General features: G+C 44.7%; 2 protein-coding genes, 2 non-coding genes and 1 pseudogene across 5 annotated transcripts in view; 1 reads left to right on the forward strand and 4 right to left on the reverse strand.

Moving 5' to 3' along the window:
* Positions 1 to 126: 126 nt before the first annotated feature.
* Positions 127 to 14,818, reverse strand: CCT6A (chaperonin containing TCP1 subunit 6A). Of its 2 annotated transcripts, none has more exons than XM_002759787.6 (14): positions 14,591 to 14,818; positions 14,106 to 14,169; positions 10,533 to 10,667; positions 9,560 to 9,733; positions 8,959 to 9,062; positions 7,231 to 7,341; positions 6,522 to 6,681; positions 6,340 to 6,422; positions 4,493 to 4,589; positions 3,766 to 3,913; positions 3,212 to 3,345; positions 2,297 to 2,399; positions 1,365 to 1,437; positions 127 to 1,121 (listed from the first exon to the last, which is right to left on the reverse strand). In XM_002759787.6, the coding sequence occupies exons 1-14, from the start codon at positions 14,725 to 14,727 to the stop codon at positions 1,049 to 1,051; spliced, it is 1,596 nt and encodes a 531-aa protein (XP_002759833.4). In that variant the 5' UTR covers positions 14,728 to 14,818; the 3' UTR covers positions 127 to 1,048. The 2 variants fall into 2 exon arrangements, with proteins under 2 accessions (XP_002759833.4, XP_035147808.1); XM_035291917.3 differs by having other exon boundaries at positions 14,321 to 14,818.
* LOC118151943 (small nucleolar RNA SNORA15) lies at positions 3,578 to 3,712 on the reverse strand. Its single transcript, XR_004740335.1, has one exon. It is a non-coding gene; the product is annotated as a small nucleolar RNA SNORA15 (small nucleolar RNA).
* LOC118151948 (small nucleolar RNA SNORA22) lies at positions 9,855 to 9,988 on the reverse strand. The gene has a single exon (XR_004740340.1). It is a non-coding gene; the product is annotated as a small nucleolar RNA SNORA22 (small nucleolar RNA).
* A 137-nt stretch (positions 14,819 to 14,955) lies between the features above and the next one.
* Positions 14,956 to 19,559, forward strand: part of PSPH (phosphoserine phosphatase) — a 42,550-nt gene continuing 37,946 nt past the window's right edge. Inside the window, exons 1-2 of the mRNA XM_035291929.3 lie at positions 14,956 to 15,586; positions 17,269 to 17,382. The gene's annotated coding sequence lies outside the window, so the exon portion shown is untranslated. The remainder of the gene's footprint in view (positions 15,587 to 17,268; positions 17,383 to 19,559) is intronic.
* On the reverse strand, positions 16,503 to 17,934 carry LOC100413269 (14-3-3 protein eta pseudogene; annotated as a pseudogene).

Raw genomic sequence — 19,559 nt, forward strand, 5'->3', positions numbered from 1 at the left:
TAAGAAAAGGCGCGCCGAGGGTCCCTGCCGTCCTAGAAGCCCCTTCATGACTTCTTTGAACCTTTGGACAGTTTCCATTCCCTTTGAGATTGCTTTTGTGCGTCACACCATTGCAAGACCACAAAGGAGGTTTCAACTGAACATTTATTGCACACTCACTGCAGGCCACTGCGGAGCCCTCAAAATACACAACCTAGTAACACAACTTCACCTTCAAGGGCTGCAGAGGCAGGCCCACTATACAACAATCTCGTGGAAACACAGTAATTCGGGTGAGAAAAATATGACGCTAGAGGTTTGGGGATGAGTATTTTGCATAAGCAAAATTTCATAAGTCTGCAAATGCAGCCTGCAAATCTCAAATTTCACCGATAACCGTAGCCCGTAGTCACCACGCACTATCTTTTTGCCTCTGCCTCCTCTGTTTTTGCCCCTTTACCCTTGTAGCTCTCTCAACTCCCTTGCCTCTAGTTTATCCCCTTCCCATTTCCTACAACTTAACTTGGTGGGGGGAGCATTTTAGCAAAGCCATTTCAAAGCATGAAAAGTCCATCAGATCCAATGAATTTACTCAGAAATTTATACTAACAGGGAAGCTCTCAAAATTTTAAATTACTTAAGCGTTATTTATATTAGCATAAAAATCTTAAAACCAAATGCTTATACCAATAGGGTACTGTTGGGTAATCTAACATACATCCACATGAAATTATTAAACCATTAAAATTTGTTTTTCAAGGAATATTTAATAACAAGGTAGGCAACATATGCTTATCTAACATGGAATTTTACGTCACTGCTGCTAAAGCAAAACATCCTGTTCACTGGGTGAAAGACCTGCTTTATGTGTGTACACTTCAGTGCAATTAAAAAAATACTGTAATTATAATTTCAGAGCTTCTGAATTTCAACAGATGCCAGTGTTCTCTTTTTTCATATGGGAAAATTCCTTTGAAAATCATTTGAAGCTTGGACAAAATTCCACAGCTGTATTCCTCAGGATCACTTTGCAGAGTCTTCAAGATCCAGATACAGAGGAAGCTTCAGTTCAACCTTTCAGTGAAGACATTCCAGCTCGCATGATCTCATCAACCAAGAGAATGTTGGTGGCAATCACAGTGCTGAAAGGGCGACAAAAATTAGATGGCTCAGATGAATAGAAGCCCTAATTTGACTCAAGTTCCCACTTCCAACTAATCTGCACACATTACATCCAGTTAAATTTCCCCCTTCCCTCTACACATCAGAGCTCTGGCTAGTTCAGTCTCCATACTTCCAGCTGATCACATTACTCGTGGGGGAAAAGGAACAACTAAACGGAATACACCACATGAAAAGAGTAGTTTTCATTTTCCCAAACTTACCAGGAGTGAAGAAGCTGTTTCTTTACACAATAGTTATCCCATACGCCTACTTCTGCTGCTACCATTGGCTCACCTGAAAGGCAACCAAACCTTAGGTCAGTAAGAACCAACAATATCGTGTGTGGCTTTGCTTAACACTGATGACTCATTTCCTCCAGTGTTAACTATGAGAATTCAGACCTTCTCTGTTAGCCCAATTTTCTACTCTAAATCATGACCCCTATTCACAATATTTGATGAGCATCTGACTTCTACTTAAAAGACCTGAATACCCCTCTCTTCTCCTGGATACATTTCTGTTTACCATACTAAAGTAGGGCACTTCAACTATAATCTAGCTAAAATAGACTATCATTTCCCTAATTCCAGAAACTTTGTTTATTAAATAATGTTGACAACAGGTCCTGCACATACTGCATGGATGCACCTGTTATCGATCTCCTACTGTGTACTCGTATATGTGTTGTTTTGTTACAGGGACTTAAGATTAGGGCTGTCACCATTTCATTAGATTTCCAGATCCCCTTTTCTGGCATTGTTTGCTATCTTTAGCTGTTTTTCACCCATGAATATAATCACCATATCTATTTTCTTATCATAGTACTTGATTAAAGACTGGGTAAGGCAATACTGTATGAAAATACTTCAACATTAATCTGAACCATCTACCACCACTCAATATCTCCAACAAAACTGTATCCCAAAAGTATTCATGTCTACTCTATTCCCTTAATTATAATAACTAGTCATCCCATTTTTTAGTAATATCCTAGTTCATCCCATTTTAGAGAACCCAGAGTTCCCTAATAGTACTGGTGTCGAATTGCAAAGCAAAAGATTTTTTTTTTTTGGTGCCATTTTTAATCATTCCTGGCTTCAATTCACATGTATTGTATCTAGTTTTCCCTGTACAAGCAGTTGCATTCTCTTACCTGTGTTGAGGTCCACACCCACAAGCTGACCTGATTCTGAATGTTCTGCTTGAATTTTAACTAATGTTTCCTGAAGGTCAAAACCAGAGTTCTGAGCAAGAACCTAAAGTAAACAAATTTAATTGTTGAGAAAACAGGAACTAAGAATTGATAGTAAAAAAAAAAAAAAAAGAGAGAGAGAGAGAGAAAGAAAACTTGACCAGGCGCGGTGGCTCGGCAACTGTAATCTCAGCAGTTTGGGAGGCTGAGGCAAGCAGATCACCTGAGGTCAGGAGTTCGAGATCAGCCTGGCCAACAAGATGAAACCCCATCTCTACTAAAAATAAAAAAAAATTTTTTTAAATTAGCCAGGTATGGTGGCAGGCACCTGTAATCCCAGCTACTCAGGAGGCTGAGGCTGCAGTGAGCTGAGGTCACACCACTGCACTCCAGCCTGGGCAACAAGAGTGAAACTCTGTCTCAAAAAAAAAAAAAAAAAAGGAATAAATAATTTCACTGCATGAAGACAGAACATTTATGTGTGTTCCCTTCAGGGAATAACCAGACACAACTTGCTATCAACTCTCTTACCAACCCCAAACCCAGCAGCAATATACCAGCCATAAACTATATCTCAAAATTAGTATTTAATAGATAACAATGCTACCAGTTTAAGTAAAACACACAAATCAAAAAGCAAGTCTGTACACAAGTATAACCCCTAATATTGTAAATACTAAACTACAGGTTAGCTCTTGGATCTGAAATGTCAGCTATTCAGGCCTCCCAGAGAAACAAAATACATTTGGATGATGAGGAAGGAAGAAAACTGATCAAACTTGCTTATCCAAAATCCACATTATGAATAAAACCTACATTATCAATAAGGTTTGATCAGCTGAAGATTTGAAGACTAACTGTTAAAAGTGTACACACCTTGGGAATAATGAGCAATGCATCAGCAAATGCTTGGACGCCAAGCTGTGCCCTGCCCTTGACACTGGGCTTGTATTTCATCAGGGCTTCTGCCATTGCCACTTCCACAGCACCAGCACCTGGAACCACACAGCCTGTTTGGATCGGGGGAAAAGAAAAATGCTAAGAAAACTGTAGAACTAATTACAAATAATAAACCACATGAAAGCCATTAATTTCTTACAAATTCACTGCAACCACATCAATTAAAGTACTGCATTTGAAAGTGACAATACAAGCAACTAATATATCAAAATAGAATGGTTCGACCAGAATGGCTTCACTAGCTACTGGCAGCTCTTTCTACAGATTGGTGTTAGTTCATTTATTTGTATTCACCTTTAATAGTGATATGCTATCAAACACCTTAGCATACCACCTGCCATTCTCAAGTGAAGACTGCTTTTGCATGGTGTCTGGCTGTGTAAACTACTGATAAAAGAACACAGTATTCAGCCATGCCTTTCAGAGCAGCACAACAATGTAACACAACTGAAATACGGAGAGGATCTTACCATCATCGATAGCATTTTTGACAGCCCTCAAGCCATCCCTTACTGCATCTTTGATCTGAGTGAGTGTGTGCTTATTTGGTCCTTTGATCAATAATGTGACAGAACGAGGATTGTTACATTTCTCAATAAAGGTGAATTTCTCTTCTCCCTATGTGTAGAAGAAAGATGATTTTCAAATGCAGGATTTGTGTCATTACAGAGAATGACAAGTAGCATATTAATAAGGAACAAACTTGATCACATTAAAACAAAGTATCTCTTTTTGCAAAATCACATGTGATTTTCCCCACCAATGACTTCCCATTACTACACAAAAACCTTCAAAATGTATATAAACAACAAACTGATCCTGAATTTCAATTAATTTTTCTGCTAAAAACTTCATGAACCAGGCATCATGGCTCATGCCTGTAATCTCAGCCCTTTGGGAGGCTGAAGGTGAAGACCAGCCTGGGCAACACAATATGACCCTGTTTCTACAAAAATTACACAAAAATAAATTAGCCAGGCATTGTAGCACACGTCTGTGGTCCCATTTGCTCAGGTGCCTGAGGTGGGAGGATGAAAGACCACTTGTACCCAGGAAGATAAGGCTGCAGTGAGCTGTGATCACTCCACTGCACTCTAGCCCAAGTAGGAAGGAGACCCCACCTCAAATAAACAAACAAAACAAAAATAACTCATGAGCCAAAAGCTTGTATTATCTTCAAGAAGAAACTACACTTACCAATGTATACTCATATACAAGGCCTGCATGTCCCAAGCAGTCAGGACTTAGGTCGTCAAAAGAATTCAGGGCTACCCCTCCACAAGCAAGAGTCAACCTAAAACAGCATTTTTAAAAAGATGTTACCAGTGAAATTCAAAGACAAGACCAGTAATTTTTAGAAAGAAATTTTTCAGAATTACACACAAAATTACATTTTAAAATGTACTTTAACCTAAGCCTTCAACCAGCTGAAAACTAGCCTTTTCTCTTAACCCTCCATTTAAATCACTCTCCCCAAGTCAGCAAATGGAATCAAAAGGTGGACAAGAGCTCTTTATTAGCCGGGCATGGTGGCTTATGCCTGTAATCCCAACACTTTGGGAGATTAAGGTGGGTGGATCACTTGAGGCCAGGAGTTTGAGACCAGCCTAGCCAACATGGCAAAACCCCATCTCTACTGAAAAAACAAAACAAGGTCGGGCGTGGTGGCTCACACCTGTAATGTCCGCACTTTGGGAGGCCAAGGTGGGTGGATGACGAGGTCAGGAGTTCAAGACCAGCCTGACCAACATGATGAAACCCCGTCTCTACTAAAAATACAAAAATTAGCTGGATGTGGTGGTGTGCGCCTGTAATCCCAGGTACTCGAGAGGCTGAGGCAGGAGAATGGCATGAACCCGGGAGGTGGAGGCTGCAGGGAGCAGAGATCATGCCATTGCACTCCAGCCTGGGCAACAGAGCGAGACTCCATCTCAAAAAAATAAATAAATAAAAATTCAGCAAGCATGGTGGCAGACACAAGTAATCCCAGTGACTTGGGAGGCTGAGGCATGAGAATCCTATAAATCCAAGAAGCTCACGAGGTCAAGAGATCGAGACCATCCTGGTCAACATGGTGAAACCCCGTCTCTACTTAAAATACAAAAAATTAGCTGGGCACGGTGGTGCGTGCCTGTAATCCCAGCTACTCAGGAGGCTGAGGCTAGAGAACTGCATGAACCCAGGAGGTGGAGGTTGTGGTGAGCCGAGATCACGCCACTGCACTCCAGCCTGGGTAACAAGAGCGAAACTCCGTCTCAAAAAAAAAGAGATCAGGTTTTGAGTTTGTTTTGAGTCTGTTTTGCCTGAGTGCACTCCCCCTGTTGTCCAAAATTCGTTCCCACTGTTTGTGTATCTGTCTTACTCCTTTTGATACGTTGTAAACTTGAAAATGGGAGGTTTTGGCCGGGCGCGGTGGCTCAAGCCTGTAATCCCAGCACTTTGGGAGGCTGAGGAGGGTGGATCACAAAGTCAAGAGATCAAGACCATCCTGGTCAACAAGGTGAAACCCTGTCTCTACTAAAAATACAAAAAATTAGCTGGGCACGGTGGCGCGTGCCTGTAATCCCAGCTACTCAGGAGGCTGAGGCAGGAGAATTGCCTGAACCCAGGAGGCGGAGGTTGCGGTGAGCTGAGATCGCGCCATTGCACTCCAGCCTGGGTAACCAGAGCGAAACTGTCTCAAAAAAAAAAAAAATAGTTTTTATTGTGGCGAGCTGTTTGGGAGAAAGTATACTGAATTCAGAGAAAAAACGTAAAAATGTTTACAAGGGACGGGGCGGGGGGAGAAATGCAGAGTAAGGTTTTTCTTTATGAGCAAGTGCGTCTGCGGAAAGTGACTATTTAATGGGTTTACGGCTTCAGTTTGTGATAATGGAAAAGCCCTACAGATGGGCAGTGCTGACGGGCGTACAATAGTGTGAATGTAGTTACTACCAAGCAATTGTACAGCTGAAAAACGTGAAAATAAAGTATAAGGAAAAAGAAATAATCCCAAATCAGTTGCAAAATGAGGAAAAGTGAAATCAGCTAAATCTGCTAAGTACCTCTCCATGTTTCTCCTCTTAGCTCTGCGCAGAGCAACTATGCCTTCCTTTGAAAGAGCATCCAAGGAAAACGGGTCGATTCCCTGTAAGAAAAGAAGAATGAGTTCCCACATCTCTCACCCTAAAAGTCAAAAGGACGATATACACCACACTTAGGTTACACACTGGATTTTCATTCTCACCTTTTGATTAATAACAACAAATCCTTTATCTGAATCACCACAGACTTTCCTTTTCAGTTCTATTATTTTTTTAATTCTATCTTCAATGAATTTTCTTTCAGCTTTTACAAGTTTTTCTCTCTCTTCTGCACTCTTGTAAAAAAAGCCAGAATTCACTTCTCTATTAAGAAAAAAAAAATTTACACAAAACAGGGAATCGTTTTTTGAGAAGAAAGTAGTTTCTGAAACTGGATTAGTCCTAAGATTTAACAAAAGTTCACTGAGCTCCAATCCTGCCCCCTGTTACAGCTTCAGAGGCTGTTTTCTGTAACTTTCACAAACCAATTTGAGGATTATTATCCTTACAGCGGGAAATGAGGTTTCACAAAAAAGTAACTCACTTAAGCCCGGCGCCGTAGCTCACAGCACTTTGGGAGGCTCAGGTGGGCGGATCACCTGAGGATGGGAGTTTGAGACCAGCCTGACCAACATAGAGAAACCGTATCTCTACTAAAAATACAAAAGCAGCTAGGTGTGGTGGCGCATGCCTGTAATCCCAGCTACTCGGGAGGCTGAGGCAGGAGAACCTGTGAGCTGAAGTTTGCGGTAAGCCAAGATCGTGCCATCGCACTCCAAGCCTGGGCAAAAAGAGCGAAACTCCGCTCAAAAAAAAAAAGTTACTTAAAATACAAAGCTCCTCCATTTCACTGTGAAGGGGCTATCAACTTACGTTTTTTCATATTCTAGTGACACATTACATGTGAGGATGTATGCATCTTCCACCCTTTTCTTCATTTCAGGATGCCGTGCTCCATGGTCCAAAACAAGCCCTCTGATTAAGCTGTTCAAACATACACAGAATTATGGTTATGGATTTCCAGACAGTGTATAACATGTTAACACTGAACTGAGAAAGTATTAATAATTTTCATGCATTCAGCTTTATTTCTTGAATTACTTGAAGATCGTATGCTGTATAGAAAAGTCTGCAGAGATAGTCTCAATATAGGCTGTCAAACTGTGATGATGTCCTTTAAAAACATGTTTTCTGCCAAGTGCCTGTAACCCCAGCCCCTGGAGAGGCAGAGAGGACATCTTGATTCCATGAATTCAAAAATCAGCTTGGGCCGGGTGCGGTGGCTCACGCCTGTAATCCCAGCACTTTGGGAGGCCGAGGCAGGTGGATCATGAGGTCAAGAGATCGAGACCATCCTGGTCAACATGGTGAAACCCAGTCTCTACTGAAAATACAAAAAATTAGCAGGATATGGTGGCGCGTGCCTGTAATCCCAGCTACTCGGGAGGCTGAGGCAGGAGAATTGCCTGAACCCAGGAGGTGGAGGTTGCCATGAGCCGAGTTTGTGCCATTGCACTCCAGCCTGGGTAACTAGAGCAAAACTCCGTCTCAAAAAAAAAAAAAAAAAAAAAAAAAATCAGCTTGGGCAACTGCCTGGAGAATAGAGACTCCATTCTCTACAGAAAGAAAGGAAAAACAAACACAAATGTGTTTTCTAACTAGGTCTTTGAAAAAAAAATTTTTTTAATCTTTTTTAATCAAATTGCTGCTCATTATGCTTTGCACCTAGTAATTCAATAAACGCCAAATGACTGATGATGTTCACTTTTCAGAATCATTCTAACTATAAACAAAACATTCACCTTATTTCAGGAGAAAATATTGCTAAAAGTACAAACAATATTCACCTAGCAATTTATCCAACTTGTATCTTCAGATAGATATTTATTTCATATCCAGACATTAAAAAATTTGCCAACAATACATATTGTACAAAGCACTCCTAAGATTTCCTTTTTGATTTTTGAGATGTATTCTAGCTCTGTTGCCCAGGCCACAGTGCAGCGGCGCAATCCTGGCCCACTGCAAACTCCGCCTCCCAGGTTCAAGCGATTCCCCTGCCTCAGCTTCCCAAGTAGTTTGGAATACAGGCACCGACCACCATGCCCAGCTAATTTTCATATTTTTAGTAGAGATGGGGTTTCACTGTGTTGGCCAGGCTGGTCTCAAACTCCTGACCTTGTGATCTGCCTGCCTCGGCCCCCCAAAGTGCTGGGATTACAAGCATGAGCCACCACGCCCAGCTAGCACCCCTAAATTTCTAAACACACTTTATTATTATTTTTTTTGAGATGGAGTTTGACTCTTATCACCCAGGCTGGAGTGCAATAGTGTAGTCTCAGTTCATTGCAACCTCTACCTCCCAGTTTCAAGCAATTCTCCTGACTCAGCCTCTTGAGTAGCTGGGATTACAGGCATCTGCCACCACGTCCAGCTAATTTTTGTAATTTTAGCAGAGACGGGGGTTTCCCATGTAGGCCAGACTGGTCTTTAACTCCTGGCCTCAGGTGATCCACCCGCCTCAGCCACCCAGAGTGCTGGGATTACAGGTGTGAGCCACCACACCCGACCATTAGTATTTCATAGTATTGTACTACCTACCTTGTATCAGTTTCAGATTTATGTTTCATCTCCATAATCTCAATCATGAAGAGATCAACAGGCTCATCTTGTTTCTTAATGGCCAAAATGGAGTCCACTACAGCCTGTAACAGGAGGAGCATAACCATTAGGCAAACCCAGTTTGCAGCAGTAGAAACAGGTTGCTTTTCAGAAGGCTGAAGCGGACAGTCCCTTCATTTCATAACCTCTGCACTGGTCTAAGTCTTTTTCTATGAGCAGAGAGAATACATTACTTGTAAACAACTGAAGTCATTGACATTTCTGAAAGCTCAATCTGTAATTTCCAGAGAATCACTAACATTCCTGTTTTACTAAAAACACTGGTAACCGGAAGCTTTGCAGGAACAAAATCTCCACTTTATAAACCTTTTAATGGAAGCTCCAGTTTTACTTTTATCGTTAGGTATACTATTATTTGAATTTCCTCATTTCAGTTTAGAGACACAGATTAGGTATCATTGCCACAAAAATGAACCTACATAGCGCCTTAGAATTGAATGGGTAAGTATACTCATGTTTCTACTATCAGAGATTTGCTACAGGTGAACTATAACAGACACAGACAAAACTTCATGCACACCTCCGTTAAGACATCTGCAAGTTCAGCATGAACTTTAGTACGAAGAGACGTTCTGGCCACATCGATAAGTGTTTCCCTGTCCATCTCTTTGCTCACTTTGACTTCTTCCAAAAACTGAAGGGCCTTTTCCTTTGCAGCTTCAAATCCTTCAGTAATTATTCTGGGATGAAGGCCCTAAAACAAACACACAATAACACTTTCATCTTCAATTACCTGCAACTATAGTTCATGATAAAGTTCAGGTAATGTTTGAAGGGATACTCTGGATCATCATACCTTTGAACACGAGGTTATATCATGTGCTGGCTTTCTGAATACATTTAAAAGGATAAACATTCCTTTCAATGCAGAGGAGAAGAACAGGCAATGCTCTAGCACAGGGTCAAGGCCAAGGGAACTATAAAGCACACTTGGGTGTTCACTGTGCAAACCACTCCGAATCATGTCAAAACCGACACTGCATCCCAGCCCACAGACGGCAGCATTAGTCTACCTTTTCTAGGAGTAATCTCAAACGAATTCACATCATTTACTAGACTCTCTGCTCTCTTTTTCCAGGAAATTCTGACAATAGATTCATACTCACTGAGGTTTGTTTTAACCTTGGAACTAGGCAGGGCTAAAAAAGTGGAATTTATCCAAATGTAGGCTTTTGGTTGGCATTTTCGTAACAAATAAATATGCATAGTCCTAAACATCCCATTTTTAGATCGCAATTATTCATCTACATTAAAGAAAGAAACAAATCACATAGGCAACGCAACTTGATTACAAAATTATTTTCAGGCCAAGAAAGGTTCCATAACCTGTCCAAGGTCACATTTGTTTTAGACCAAGACAAAGGCCCAGATTTAAGCCCCCTAATTCTACTGTATGGCCTCAGCTACTGTTAACAGCACTTCCATTTGTATACGTAAGTATCAGACACTTCCCATATACAGTAAAATAATATAGAAACAAGAGTTGTGCATACTTCAGAAACGTAGAGGTCCGCTTGTTTCAGCAGCTCTCCAATGATCAGGACGTTGGAAGTCGTACCATCACCAGTTATATCATCCTGGGCTGTTGCTACCTTTGCTATTAAGGAAGCTGTTGGGTGCTGAATTTGCTGAAAGTAGAAAAAAAAGGAAGCACTTAAAACAATATGAAGCAGTCTAAATACACCACAAACAAAATGCACGAAGGGCCTCTCTAAGTATAATCTACATGAAAAAGCTACCCAAGTGTCTGGCTACAAGTTACTTCAATTAAAAAGTCACAATTAGCTATCATGCACATGCAGTTATAACCATCAAAACATTTTCATGTGCAATTTATTTCCCAGATTATCTACTTTACAGATGAGGAAGCCTGAGGCTCAGTAAAAGTTTACTCAAGATGACAGAGCTAACAGTTAACAGTAACACATTTTACATCCTTGCCTCTTTATGGCAAGTGTAGGGCTCTGGTGAGAATAAGCCAAGTACCTCTAAAAATAAAAGCTCAACAGCCTCCACTATTACTTTGTAATGACCAACTAATTTATTTTTTTGTTGTCGTTTTTATTTTTATTTATTTATTTATTTTGAGACGGAGTTTCGCTCGTTACCCAGGCTGGAGTGCAATGGCGCGATCTCGGCTCACCGCAACCTCCACCTCCTGGGTTCAGGCAATTCTCCTGCCTCAGCCTCCTGAGTAGCCGGGACTACAGACACACGCCACCATGCCCAGCTAATTTTTTGTATTTTTAGTAGAGACAGGGTTTCACCATGTTGACCAGGATAGTCTCGATCTGTTGCCCTCATGATCCACCCTCCTCGGCCTCCCACAGTGCTGGGATTACAGGCGTGAGCCACCGCGCCCGGCCCTGTTTTTATTTTTGTTCTTTGTGACCAACTAATTTAAAAGGAAAGGTTACTTGTAGTAGCTCACACCTGTAATCCCAGCACTTTGAGAGGCCAAGACAGATGGATCCTTTGAACTCAGTAATTCAAAACCAGCCTGTGTTACATGGCAAAACTGTTTCTTAAAAAAAAAAAAAAAAAAAAAAAAAAGCCAAAAAAACAGTATTCAGAGGTAAAATGGTGTATCTGCAACTTACTTTTAAACGATTCAGGGGAAAAATAGAAAATAACTGGAGCAACATATAAACAATAGGGGAATCTAGGTAAAGGGTACACACATTATAATTATCACTTTTGGCCGGGCGCAGTGGCTCAAGCCTGTAATCCCAGCACTTTGGGAGGCCGAGGCGGGTGGATCACGAGGTCAACAGATCGAGACCATCCTGGTCAACTAGGTGAAACGCTGTCTCTACTAAAAACACAAAAATTAGCTGGGCATGGTGGTGTGCACCTGTAGCCCCAGCTACTCAGGAGGCTGAGGCAGGAGAATTGCCTGAACCCAGGAGACAGAGGTTGCGGTGAGCCGAGATCGCGCCATTGCACTCCAGCCGGGGTAACAAGAGCGAAACTCCGTCTCAAAAATAAATAAATAAAATAATAATTATCACTTTTGTAGGTTTGTCATTTTTTCAAAAAAAAAAAACTGAAAAACAGATTTCTGGAGACTAGAGAGAAGTGTTGTGGGAGGGGAATTCTGAGGTGACAGCAACGATTTATTTCTTAGCTACAGTGGTGGTGCCTGTGTCCATTTTATAATTATTTCTTTTTTCTTTTTTGTTTCTGAGAGTGAGTTTTGCTACCATTGCCCAGGCTAGAGTGCAATGGTGTGCTCTTGACTCACTGCAACTTCTGCCTCCCGGGTTCCAGCAATTCTCCTGCCTCAGCCTCCTGAGCAGCTGGTATTACAGGTGTGCACCGCCATGCCCCCAGCTAATTTTGTATTTTTAGCCAAGACGGCGTTTCTCCACATTGGTCAGGGTGATCTCGAACTCCCGACCTCAGGTGACCCACCTGCCTCGGCCTCCCAAAGTAGTAGAATTACAGGCATGAGCCACCATGCTCAGCCTATAATTACTTGAATTGTGAATGTTCAATGTGCTTCTCTCTACTTATGCTGTATTTCTCACACTAAAATCCAAATTTAATATACATATATATATATTTTTTGGAGACCGTTTCACTGTCACTCTGTCACCTAGGCTGGAGTGCAGTGGCACAATCTCGACAGGATTTTGCCCTGTAGCCCAGACTGCTTTTGAATTTCTGAGTTCAAGGAATCTACCTGCCTTGGTCTCCCAGAGTGCTGGGATTACAGGCATGAGTTACCACACCTCACTTTTCCTTTTAAATTATTTGGTCACTGCAGAGTAACAGTGGAGGCTGTTGAGCTTTCATTTTAGGAGGTACAGTTGTAAAATCTGGGTAAAAAATGCAAAACAGAAACTCCACCTCCTAAGTCAGCAAGTCCATACAAAGATATTTCAGCTGGATATCGGTGACATGGTATACTACTAGAAAAACCTTAACTATTACTCTGAACTCAAATCCGCAGGAAATAATTTCCTTTTCTTGGATTTGAATTGCTAAGTTTTGGGAATTTAGGGAAGAGTAAAACGCATACTCCCCTCAATAATCTATATTCTCCATTCCTCAGACTTTTAAAATGTTAAATCAGAGAGACAGATTTCTCTCCCTTCCAGTTGGAGATGCAGATGTAACCGAGAAATTGGTATTTTCATAAGAGAAAAACCGGCCAAGCATAGTGGCTCACACCTGGTAACCCCAGCACTCTGGAAGGCTGAGGCAGGTAGATCACCTGAAGTCAAGAGTTCAAGACCAGCCAGGCCAACATGGCGAAACCCTGTCTCTACTAAAAATACAAAAATTAGGCCGGGAGCGGTGGCTCGGGCCTGTAATCGCAGCACTTTGGGAGGCCAAGGCAGGCAGATAACAAGGTTATGAGTTCGAGACTAGCCTGGCCAACATGGTGAAACTTCATATGTACTAAAAATACAAAAATGTAGCCGGGCGTTGTGGCATGTGCCTGTAATCCCAACTCCTCTGGAGGCTGAGGCAGGAGAATCGCTTGAACCCAGGAGGTGGAGGTTGTGGTGAGGGGAGATCACGCCATTGCACTCCAGCCTGGGCGATAGATCTAGACTCTGTCTCAAAAAAAAAAACATAAAAAAACAAAAATTAGCTGGGCATGCTGACACGAGCCTGTAATCCCAGCTACTCAGGAGGCTGAGACAAGAGAACCGCTTGAACCCTTGAGGCGAACATTGCAGTGAGCCGAGATTGCGCCCCTCCACTGTATCTGGGCGACAAAGTGAGACTCCATCTTAAAAAAAAAAGGAAAAGAAAAAAACCACCCTTAAGCATCTTGCCCATGTGATTACGTCAACACCACTCCATTTTTCAAATTTTCTTATAATTAACTTTCATATACAATGACAGTCCTTTAACTCCGACTGTAAATGGCAAAAAAAAAGTAGAGATTCAAAGGCAGGGCTGTCCCACTCCAGGCACTGGCAGCACTATTACGGATTACACGCCACTTCTGAATGCTCTCCTGCCTTGAAAATGGACATTGCCAATCTTTCTACAAAGCAAACATTGTTCGGAAAATCAAGACCTTTCTGACCCAGCAGAGCACCTCTCACCATTTCGTGAAGCAGCACGTTGCCGTCTTTAGTAAGCTTGATGTCTCCGGCGCCAGAAACAAGCCTGTTTTAAGGGGAAGAAATGAATCAGACTGATTTTTCAACAAAAACTAAATTTAAAAGTCCCATTAGAAAACAGGCTTTTCCCAGACGTTAGGGAGCCGGGGATAGGGGGGCCAGTTATCTCCCGCAGGCAGGAGGACGGCAGTGCCCACCCTGTCCCAGCAGAGATTGTGCCGAGTCTTCAGGGTGCCTGGAAGCCCCAGAGGGAGGGGAACGCCGCGCACTAGAGCCGCTTTGTTCTCCACGGAGACGACATCGACGCAGGGAGAAATGGCCGGGACGGTGGGACTTAGCAGGGAACAGGACCGATCAGGAAGGACGGAGGAAAAGGTGGCTGCGGGGCCCTAGTCCGCGGTCCCGGGGCCGCCAGGTCGGCGGCGGCGCGCGATGCCCGCTCGGCCCTTCCGCCAGCCCCGCCTTACATCTTCATGGTGCCCTTGGGCCCCAGGTTCGTCCTCAGCACGTCCTGCAGGCCCCGCGCCGCGCTGATGTTGACCGCCAGCGCCGCCTGTGCTCGGGCCACCTCGGCCTTGGGGTTCAGGGTCTTCACCGCCGCCATATCGGCTCCAGTGAAGGAAAAGGAAGCGACACGGCGTGCGGAAAGCTCAGAGCCGGCGCGGCGTGGCCGGGAGGCACTATCCGGGTCTTCTGGAAAAGTCGGCGCGCCCGGCCCGCCCCCAGCGTGCCCGCGCGCCGCCGTCATTGGGCCAAGGGTCGTCCGGCGCCCGCTGATTGGTCCGTGGCTGTACAGCGGTTGAGGTCCCACCCCTCGCGCCGCAGTCCGGACGTCATTGCGCACGGGAGGGGTCCGGCAGTCCACGCGGTTAAGTGGGGCCCGGCTTTGCGGACCCAGGAGGTCGGGACGCAAGCTGGGCTTGTGCTCCGCTGGGGGCAGGGCGTAGGGTGGGCCTTCTCCCGCCCTTACTCGCGCTGTCTGCCCCTCAGTCTCCTTCCCTTGCTGTTTTTTTTTTTAAGGTGGGGTTTCACCATGATGGCCAGGCTGGTCTTGAACTCCTGACCTCAGGTGATCCACCCACCTCAGACTCCCAAAGTGCTAGGATTACAGGCGAGAGCCACCGCACCCGGCTCCCTTGCTGTTTTTATGCTTTTCATTGGCGCTTTCTGGACCGTGCGCTTGACGGTGCCCTAGGTGCCATGGGGACACAAAACGAGACTGATAAGCACCCTCCCCCGGGATCCTGCGGTGCTGTAAGGCCCAGCAAAGATGACGATAGAAAGGTGGAAAGTGCCGGATGCCTTTAGAAAGCTGCAGAACTGGTGCAATGGGTGTCGAGACCTCAGAACCTGTCCATCCGTTAGGGCTCAGGATGCTGCTTAGATGCTGGGTCCTCATGGCAGATTTGAAAACAGCCTTGTAGAGTCACGGTGTCCAGCCTTTGAGAGGCCTCCCTTTTAAGGTAAATTTCCAAAGAGCTCCACAGTTGTTCCCAGTATCCACTGTCCTGCCAAATACCAGTGATTCGGTAACACGTGATGTGTCATTTTTGTAAACACAGGGTCTCACTATGTTGCCCAGGGTGGTCTCAAACTCCTGAGCTCAAGTGATACTCCTTAGCTTCAGTCATCTTCCCACCTCGGTCTCCCAAAGTACTGGGATTACAGGCGTAAACCACCCCGGCCAGTATTTTATTTTTATTTTTATTTTTATTTACGTATTTATTATTTTGAGATGGAGTCTTGCTCTGTCGCCAGGCTGGAGTGCCGTGGCGCGATCTTGGCTCACTGCAACCTCTGCCTTCCGGGTTTAAGCGATTAGCCTGCTTCCCAAGTAGCTGGGGCTACAGGCACACGCCATCACACTCAGCTATTTTTTGTATTTTTTTTTTCCCAAATCAGCATTTATTTACCCACTGAATTCCAAAACATTTATTTTAGAAGTCTGGCATTTCATAATCACCCACCCATCTTGATTGACATGGGCTGACACACATGGCGCTGTCAGGATACACAAGGACAGTAGCCAAAGAGTTACAAAAAATAAATCTATGATTCTTTTTTTTTTTCTTCTTTTTGAGACGGAATTTCGCTCTTGTTACCCAGGCTGGGGTGCAATGGCACGATCTCAGCTGACCGCAACCTCTGCCTCCTGTGTTCAGGCAATTCTCCTGCCTCAGCCTCCTGAGTAGCTGGGATTACAAGCACGCACCACCATGCCCAGCTAATTTTTTGTATTTTTAGTAGAGACGGGGATTTCACCATGTTGACCAGGATGGTCTCGATCTCTTGACCTCGTGATCCACCTGCCTCGGCCTCCCAAAGTGCTGAGATTACAGGCGTGAGCCACCGCGCCCGGCTGGGGTGAATTCATTTCTGCCTGCACAAGATGTACTGCTTAATCAAACACTATCAGCTTGTTTTAAATGGATCTTTTAAATATCAACGGCAGCCTCTGCTGGCTAATTCTCTCCCCGCATTACTTTCGCCTGGATTTCCCATAGATCAACAGGCACAGTGAAGTGCCTCATCAGAACACAGCGCTCTGCACAATTCACAGAGGGAGCCCCTGTGGGCTGAAAGCAACCGTCAGTCCAGCAATGCCCATGATTTATCTGAAACTGCTTCCCAAGAGATGGGTGCAGATCTGAGTAGCTGTGCTAACAATACAGATAGGTTTAGCACTGGATATTTAGTGATTGTGGCAAGGAAGAATCGGTGATGATGGGGGTGGTAGGTGAAGGAAGGGCCAGGGGACCTGAAGGATCTTCAGTTGCCTTCTCCTGCTTCTTCTTCCTGCTGGTCGCTCGTCCAGAGGGTGAGGTTGTCTCGCAGCAACTGCATGATGAGCGTGGAGTCCTTATAGGAACGCTCATTTGGTGTGTGCAGCTCAGCTATGGCGTCGTCGAAGGCTTGTGTGGCTAAGAGGCAGGCTTGCTCGGTCGGGTGCCTTCTGGATCTCGCAGTAGAACACAGAGAAGTCGAGGGCCAGGCCCAGCCGAATGGGGTGCGTGGGCTGCATCTGCTCTTGGCTGATTTCAAAGGCTTCCTTGTAGGCAGGTTCAGAAGCTTCGACCACACTGCTTTTCTTCTCCCCAGAAGCGCCCTCTGCTAAGTAGCCCTAGTAATCACCTTTCATTTTCAGGTAAAACACCTTGCTCTCATACTGGAAATCACTGCAGTTCTTGACCAGGAGCTTGTCAGGCAGAGGCAGAACATCATTGCAAACTGTCTCCAGGTCCTTCTCAATCTTCCCCAGGTAAGCTTTAACCTTCCCCAATTTCTTTTCCTTTCCATCAGCCATGGTTTTCTGCTCAATGCTGCTAATGACCCTCCAGGAGGATCGCCTGGCACCAACTACATTCTTGTAAGCCACAGAGAGATTTCGATCTTCATTGGAGAGAGGTTCATCCGGCTCTGTCACCACCTTCATGGCGGAGGCCATGTCGTCGTAGCGCTCCACCTGCTCGGCCAGCCTTGCCAGCTGCAGCAGCTGCTCCCGGTCCCCCATGTCACTCGTGGCTCGGCCTCGCCTGGCGCCTCACACTACTGGCTCACTCACTTGCCCGCCAGTCCATCCGCTCTTCGGCCGCACGGAGGCCGTCCTATTTTTTGTATTTTTAGTAGAAACAGGGTTTTACCTTGTTGGCCAGGATGGTCTCCATCTCTTGACCTCGTGATCCGCCCACCTCGGCCTCCCAAAGTGCTGGGATTACAGGCGTGAGCCACCGTGCCCAGCCTGTATTTTATTTTTAATAGATAATGGAAATTGTTCTGAATTCAAAAGGCACCAAAGGGCATGTGGTGAAAATTAAATCTTCCTCCCGCCTCTAGTTCTACACTAGAGACAAGCACAGTTACCCCTGGACACTCTGAATTTTCAGAATGATTTCTGAATTTATAAACTTACGCCTGGATGTAATCATTTACCCACACAAAGGGCAATTCATAATACACTGTAGGGTGTGTTATACTTTTATTTTATTTTTTGAGATGGAGTTTCGCTCGTTACCCAGGCTAGAGTGCAATGGCGCGATCTCAGCTCACCGCAACCTCCGCCTCCTGGGTTCAGGCAATTCTCCTGCCTCAGCCTCCCGAGTAGCTGGGATTACAGGCACGCGCCACCATGCCCAGCTAATTTTTGTATTTTTAGTAGAGACGGGGTTTCACCATGTTGACCAGGATGGTCTCGATCTCTTAACCTCGTGATCCACCCGCCTCGGCCTCCCAAAGTGCTGGGATTACAGGCGGGAGCCACCACGCCCGGCCCATATTCTTTTAGGTGTTTTGGAGATTGTGGCATATCAAGACTAATGGGAAGTCCTTGTTAATAGGTACGTGATGTTCTTTGGGGCCAGGGCGCAGTGGCTCACGTTCTAGGGATCATTTGTGCCCTAGAGTTCGAGACCAGCCTGGGCAACATAACCAGACTCCATCTATGCAAAGAATACAAAAATGAGCCAGGCGTGGTGGTACGCACCCATGGTCCCAGCTACTTGGGAGACAGGTGGGAGGATCGCTGGAATCCTGGAGGCGGAGGTTGCAGTCAACTGTGATCCTGCCACTGCACTCCAGCCTGGGTGACAGAGCCAACCCTGTCTCAAAAACAAAACAAAAGAAACACAACTAACCGGTCACCTACTGACTGATGTTTAAGTTAAGTTGTTCCTAATCTGCTATTCGGGCTGCAATGAATATCTGGGTATATAATGGTTTTAGGTGGGTTTGTGTATGTGAGAATCACAAACACATCTATATATGTGATAGTAGCATTGCGCAATAGAAGACTAGTTATTAGTTGCGTAGGCATTGAATGTTATGCATGCAGATTTATTATAACTGCTGTTTAAAATGTTATGAGGCCAGGCATGGTGGCACACGCTTGTAATCCCAGCACTTTAGGAGGCTGAGGCGGGTGGATCCCTTGAGGTCAGGAGTTCAAGACCATCCTGGCCAATATGGTGAAACCGTCTGTGTAAAAATACAAAAATTAGCCTGGCATGGTGGTGCACATCTGTGATCCAAGCTACTCAGGAGGCTGAGGCATGAGAATTGCTTGAATTCTGGAGACACAGGTTGCATTGAGCCAAGATCGTGTCACTGCACTCCAGCCTGGGCAACAGAGCCAGACTCCTGAGGAAAAAAAAAAAAAAGACTGCACACGATGTTTCACACTTGTAATCCCAGCACTTTGGGACGCCAAGGAGGGTGGATCATCTGAGGTCAGGAGTTGCAGACCAGCCTGGCCAATGTGGTGAAACTAAAGAGGCATGGTGGTGGGCACCTGTAATCCCAGCTACTCAGGAGGCTGAGATGGGAGAGTCACTGGAACTCGGAGGCAGGGGTTTCAGTGAGCCGAGATCGCACCATTGCACTCCAGCCTAGGGGACAAGAGCGAGACTCTTTAAAAAAAAAAAAGAAGTGATGGAAGCATAT

This window comes from Callithrix jacchus, chromosome 2, assembly GCF_049354715.1.
Source record: "Callithrix jacchus isolate 240 chromosome 2, calJac240_pri, whole genome shotgun sequence".
NCBI classification, from domain to species: Eukaryota; Metazoa; Chordata; class Mammalia; order Primates; family Cebidae; genus Callithrix; species Callithrix jacchus.

Excerpts from the sequence above, each read along its gene's own strand:
- CCT6A (XM_002759787.6), bottom strand. The coding sequence starts at position 14,727 with ATGGCGGCGGTGAAGACCCTGAACCCCAAGGCCGAGGTGGCCCGAGCA. Across the intron at positions 1,438-2,296 it reads GGGTGTGGACCTCAACACAG|GTGAGCCAATGGTAGCAGCA; the intron begins GTAAGAGAATGC and ends GTTGCCTTTCAG. Across the intron at positions 1,122-1,364 it reads AAACAGCTTCTTCACTCCTG|CACTGTGATTGCCACCAACA; the intron begins GTAAGTTTGGGA and ends TCGCCCTTTCAG.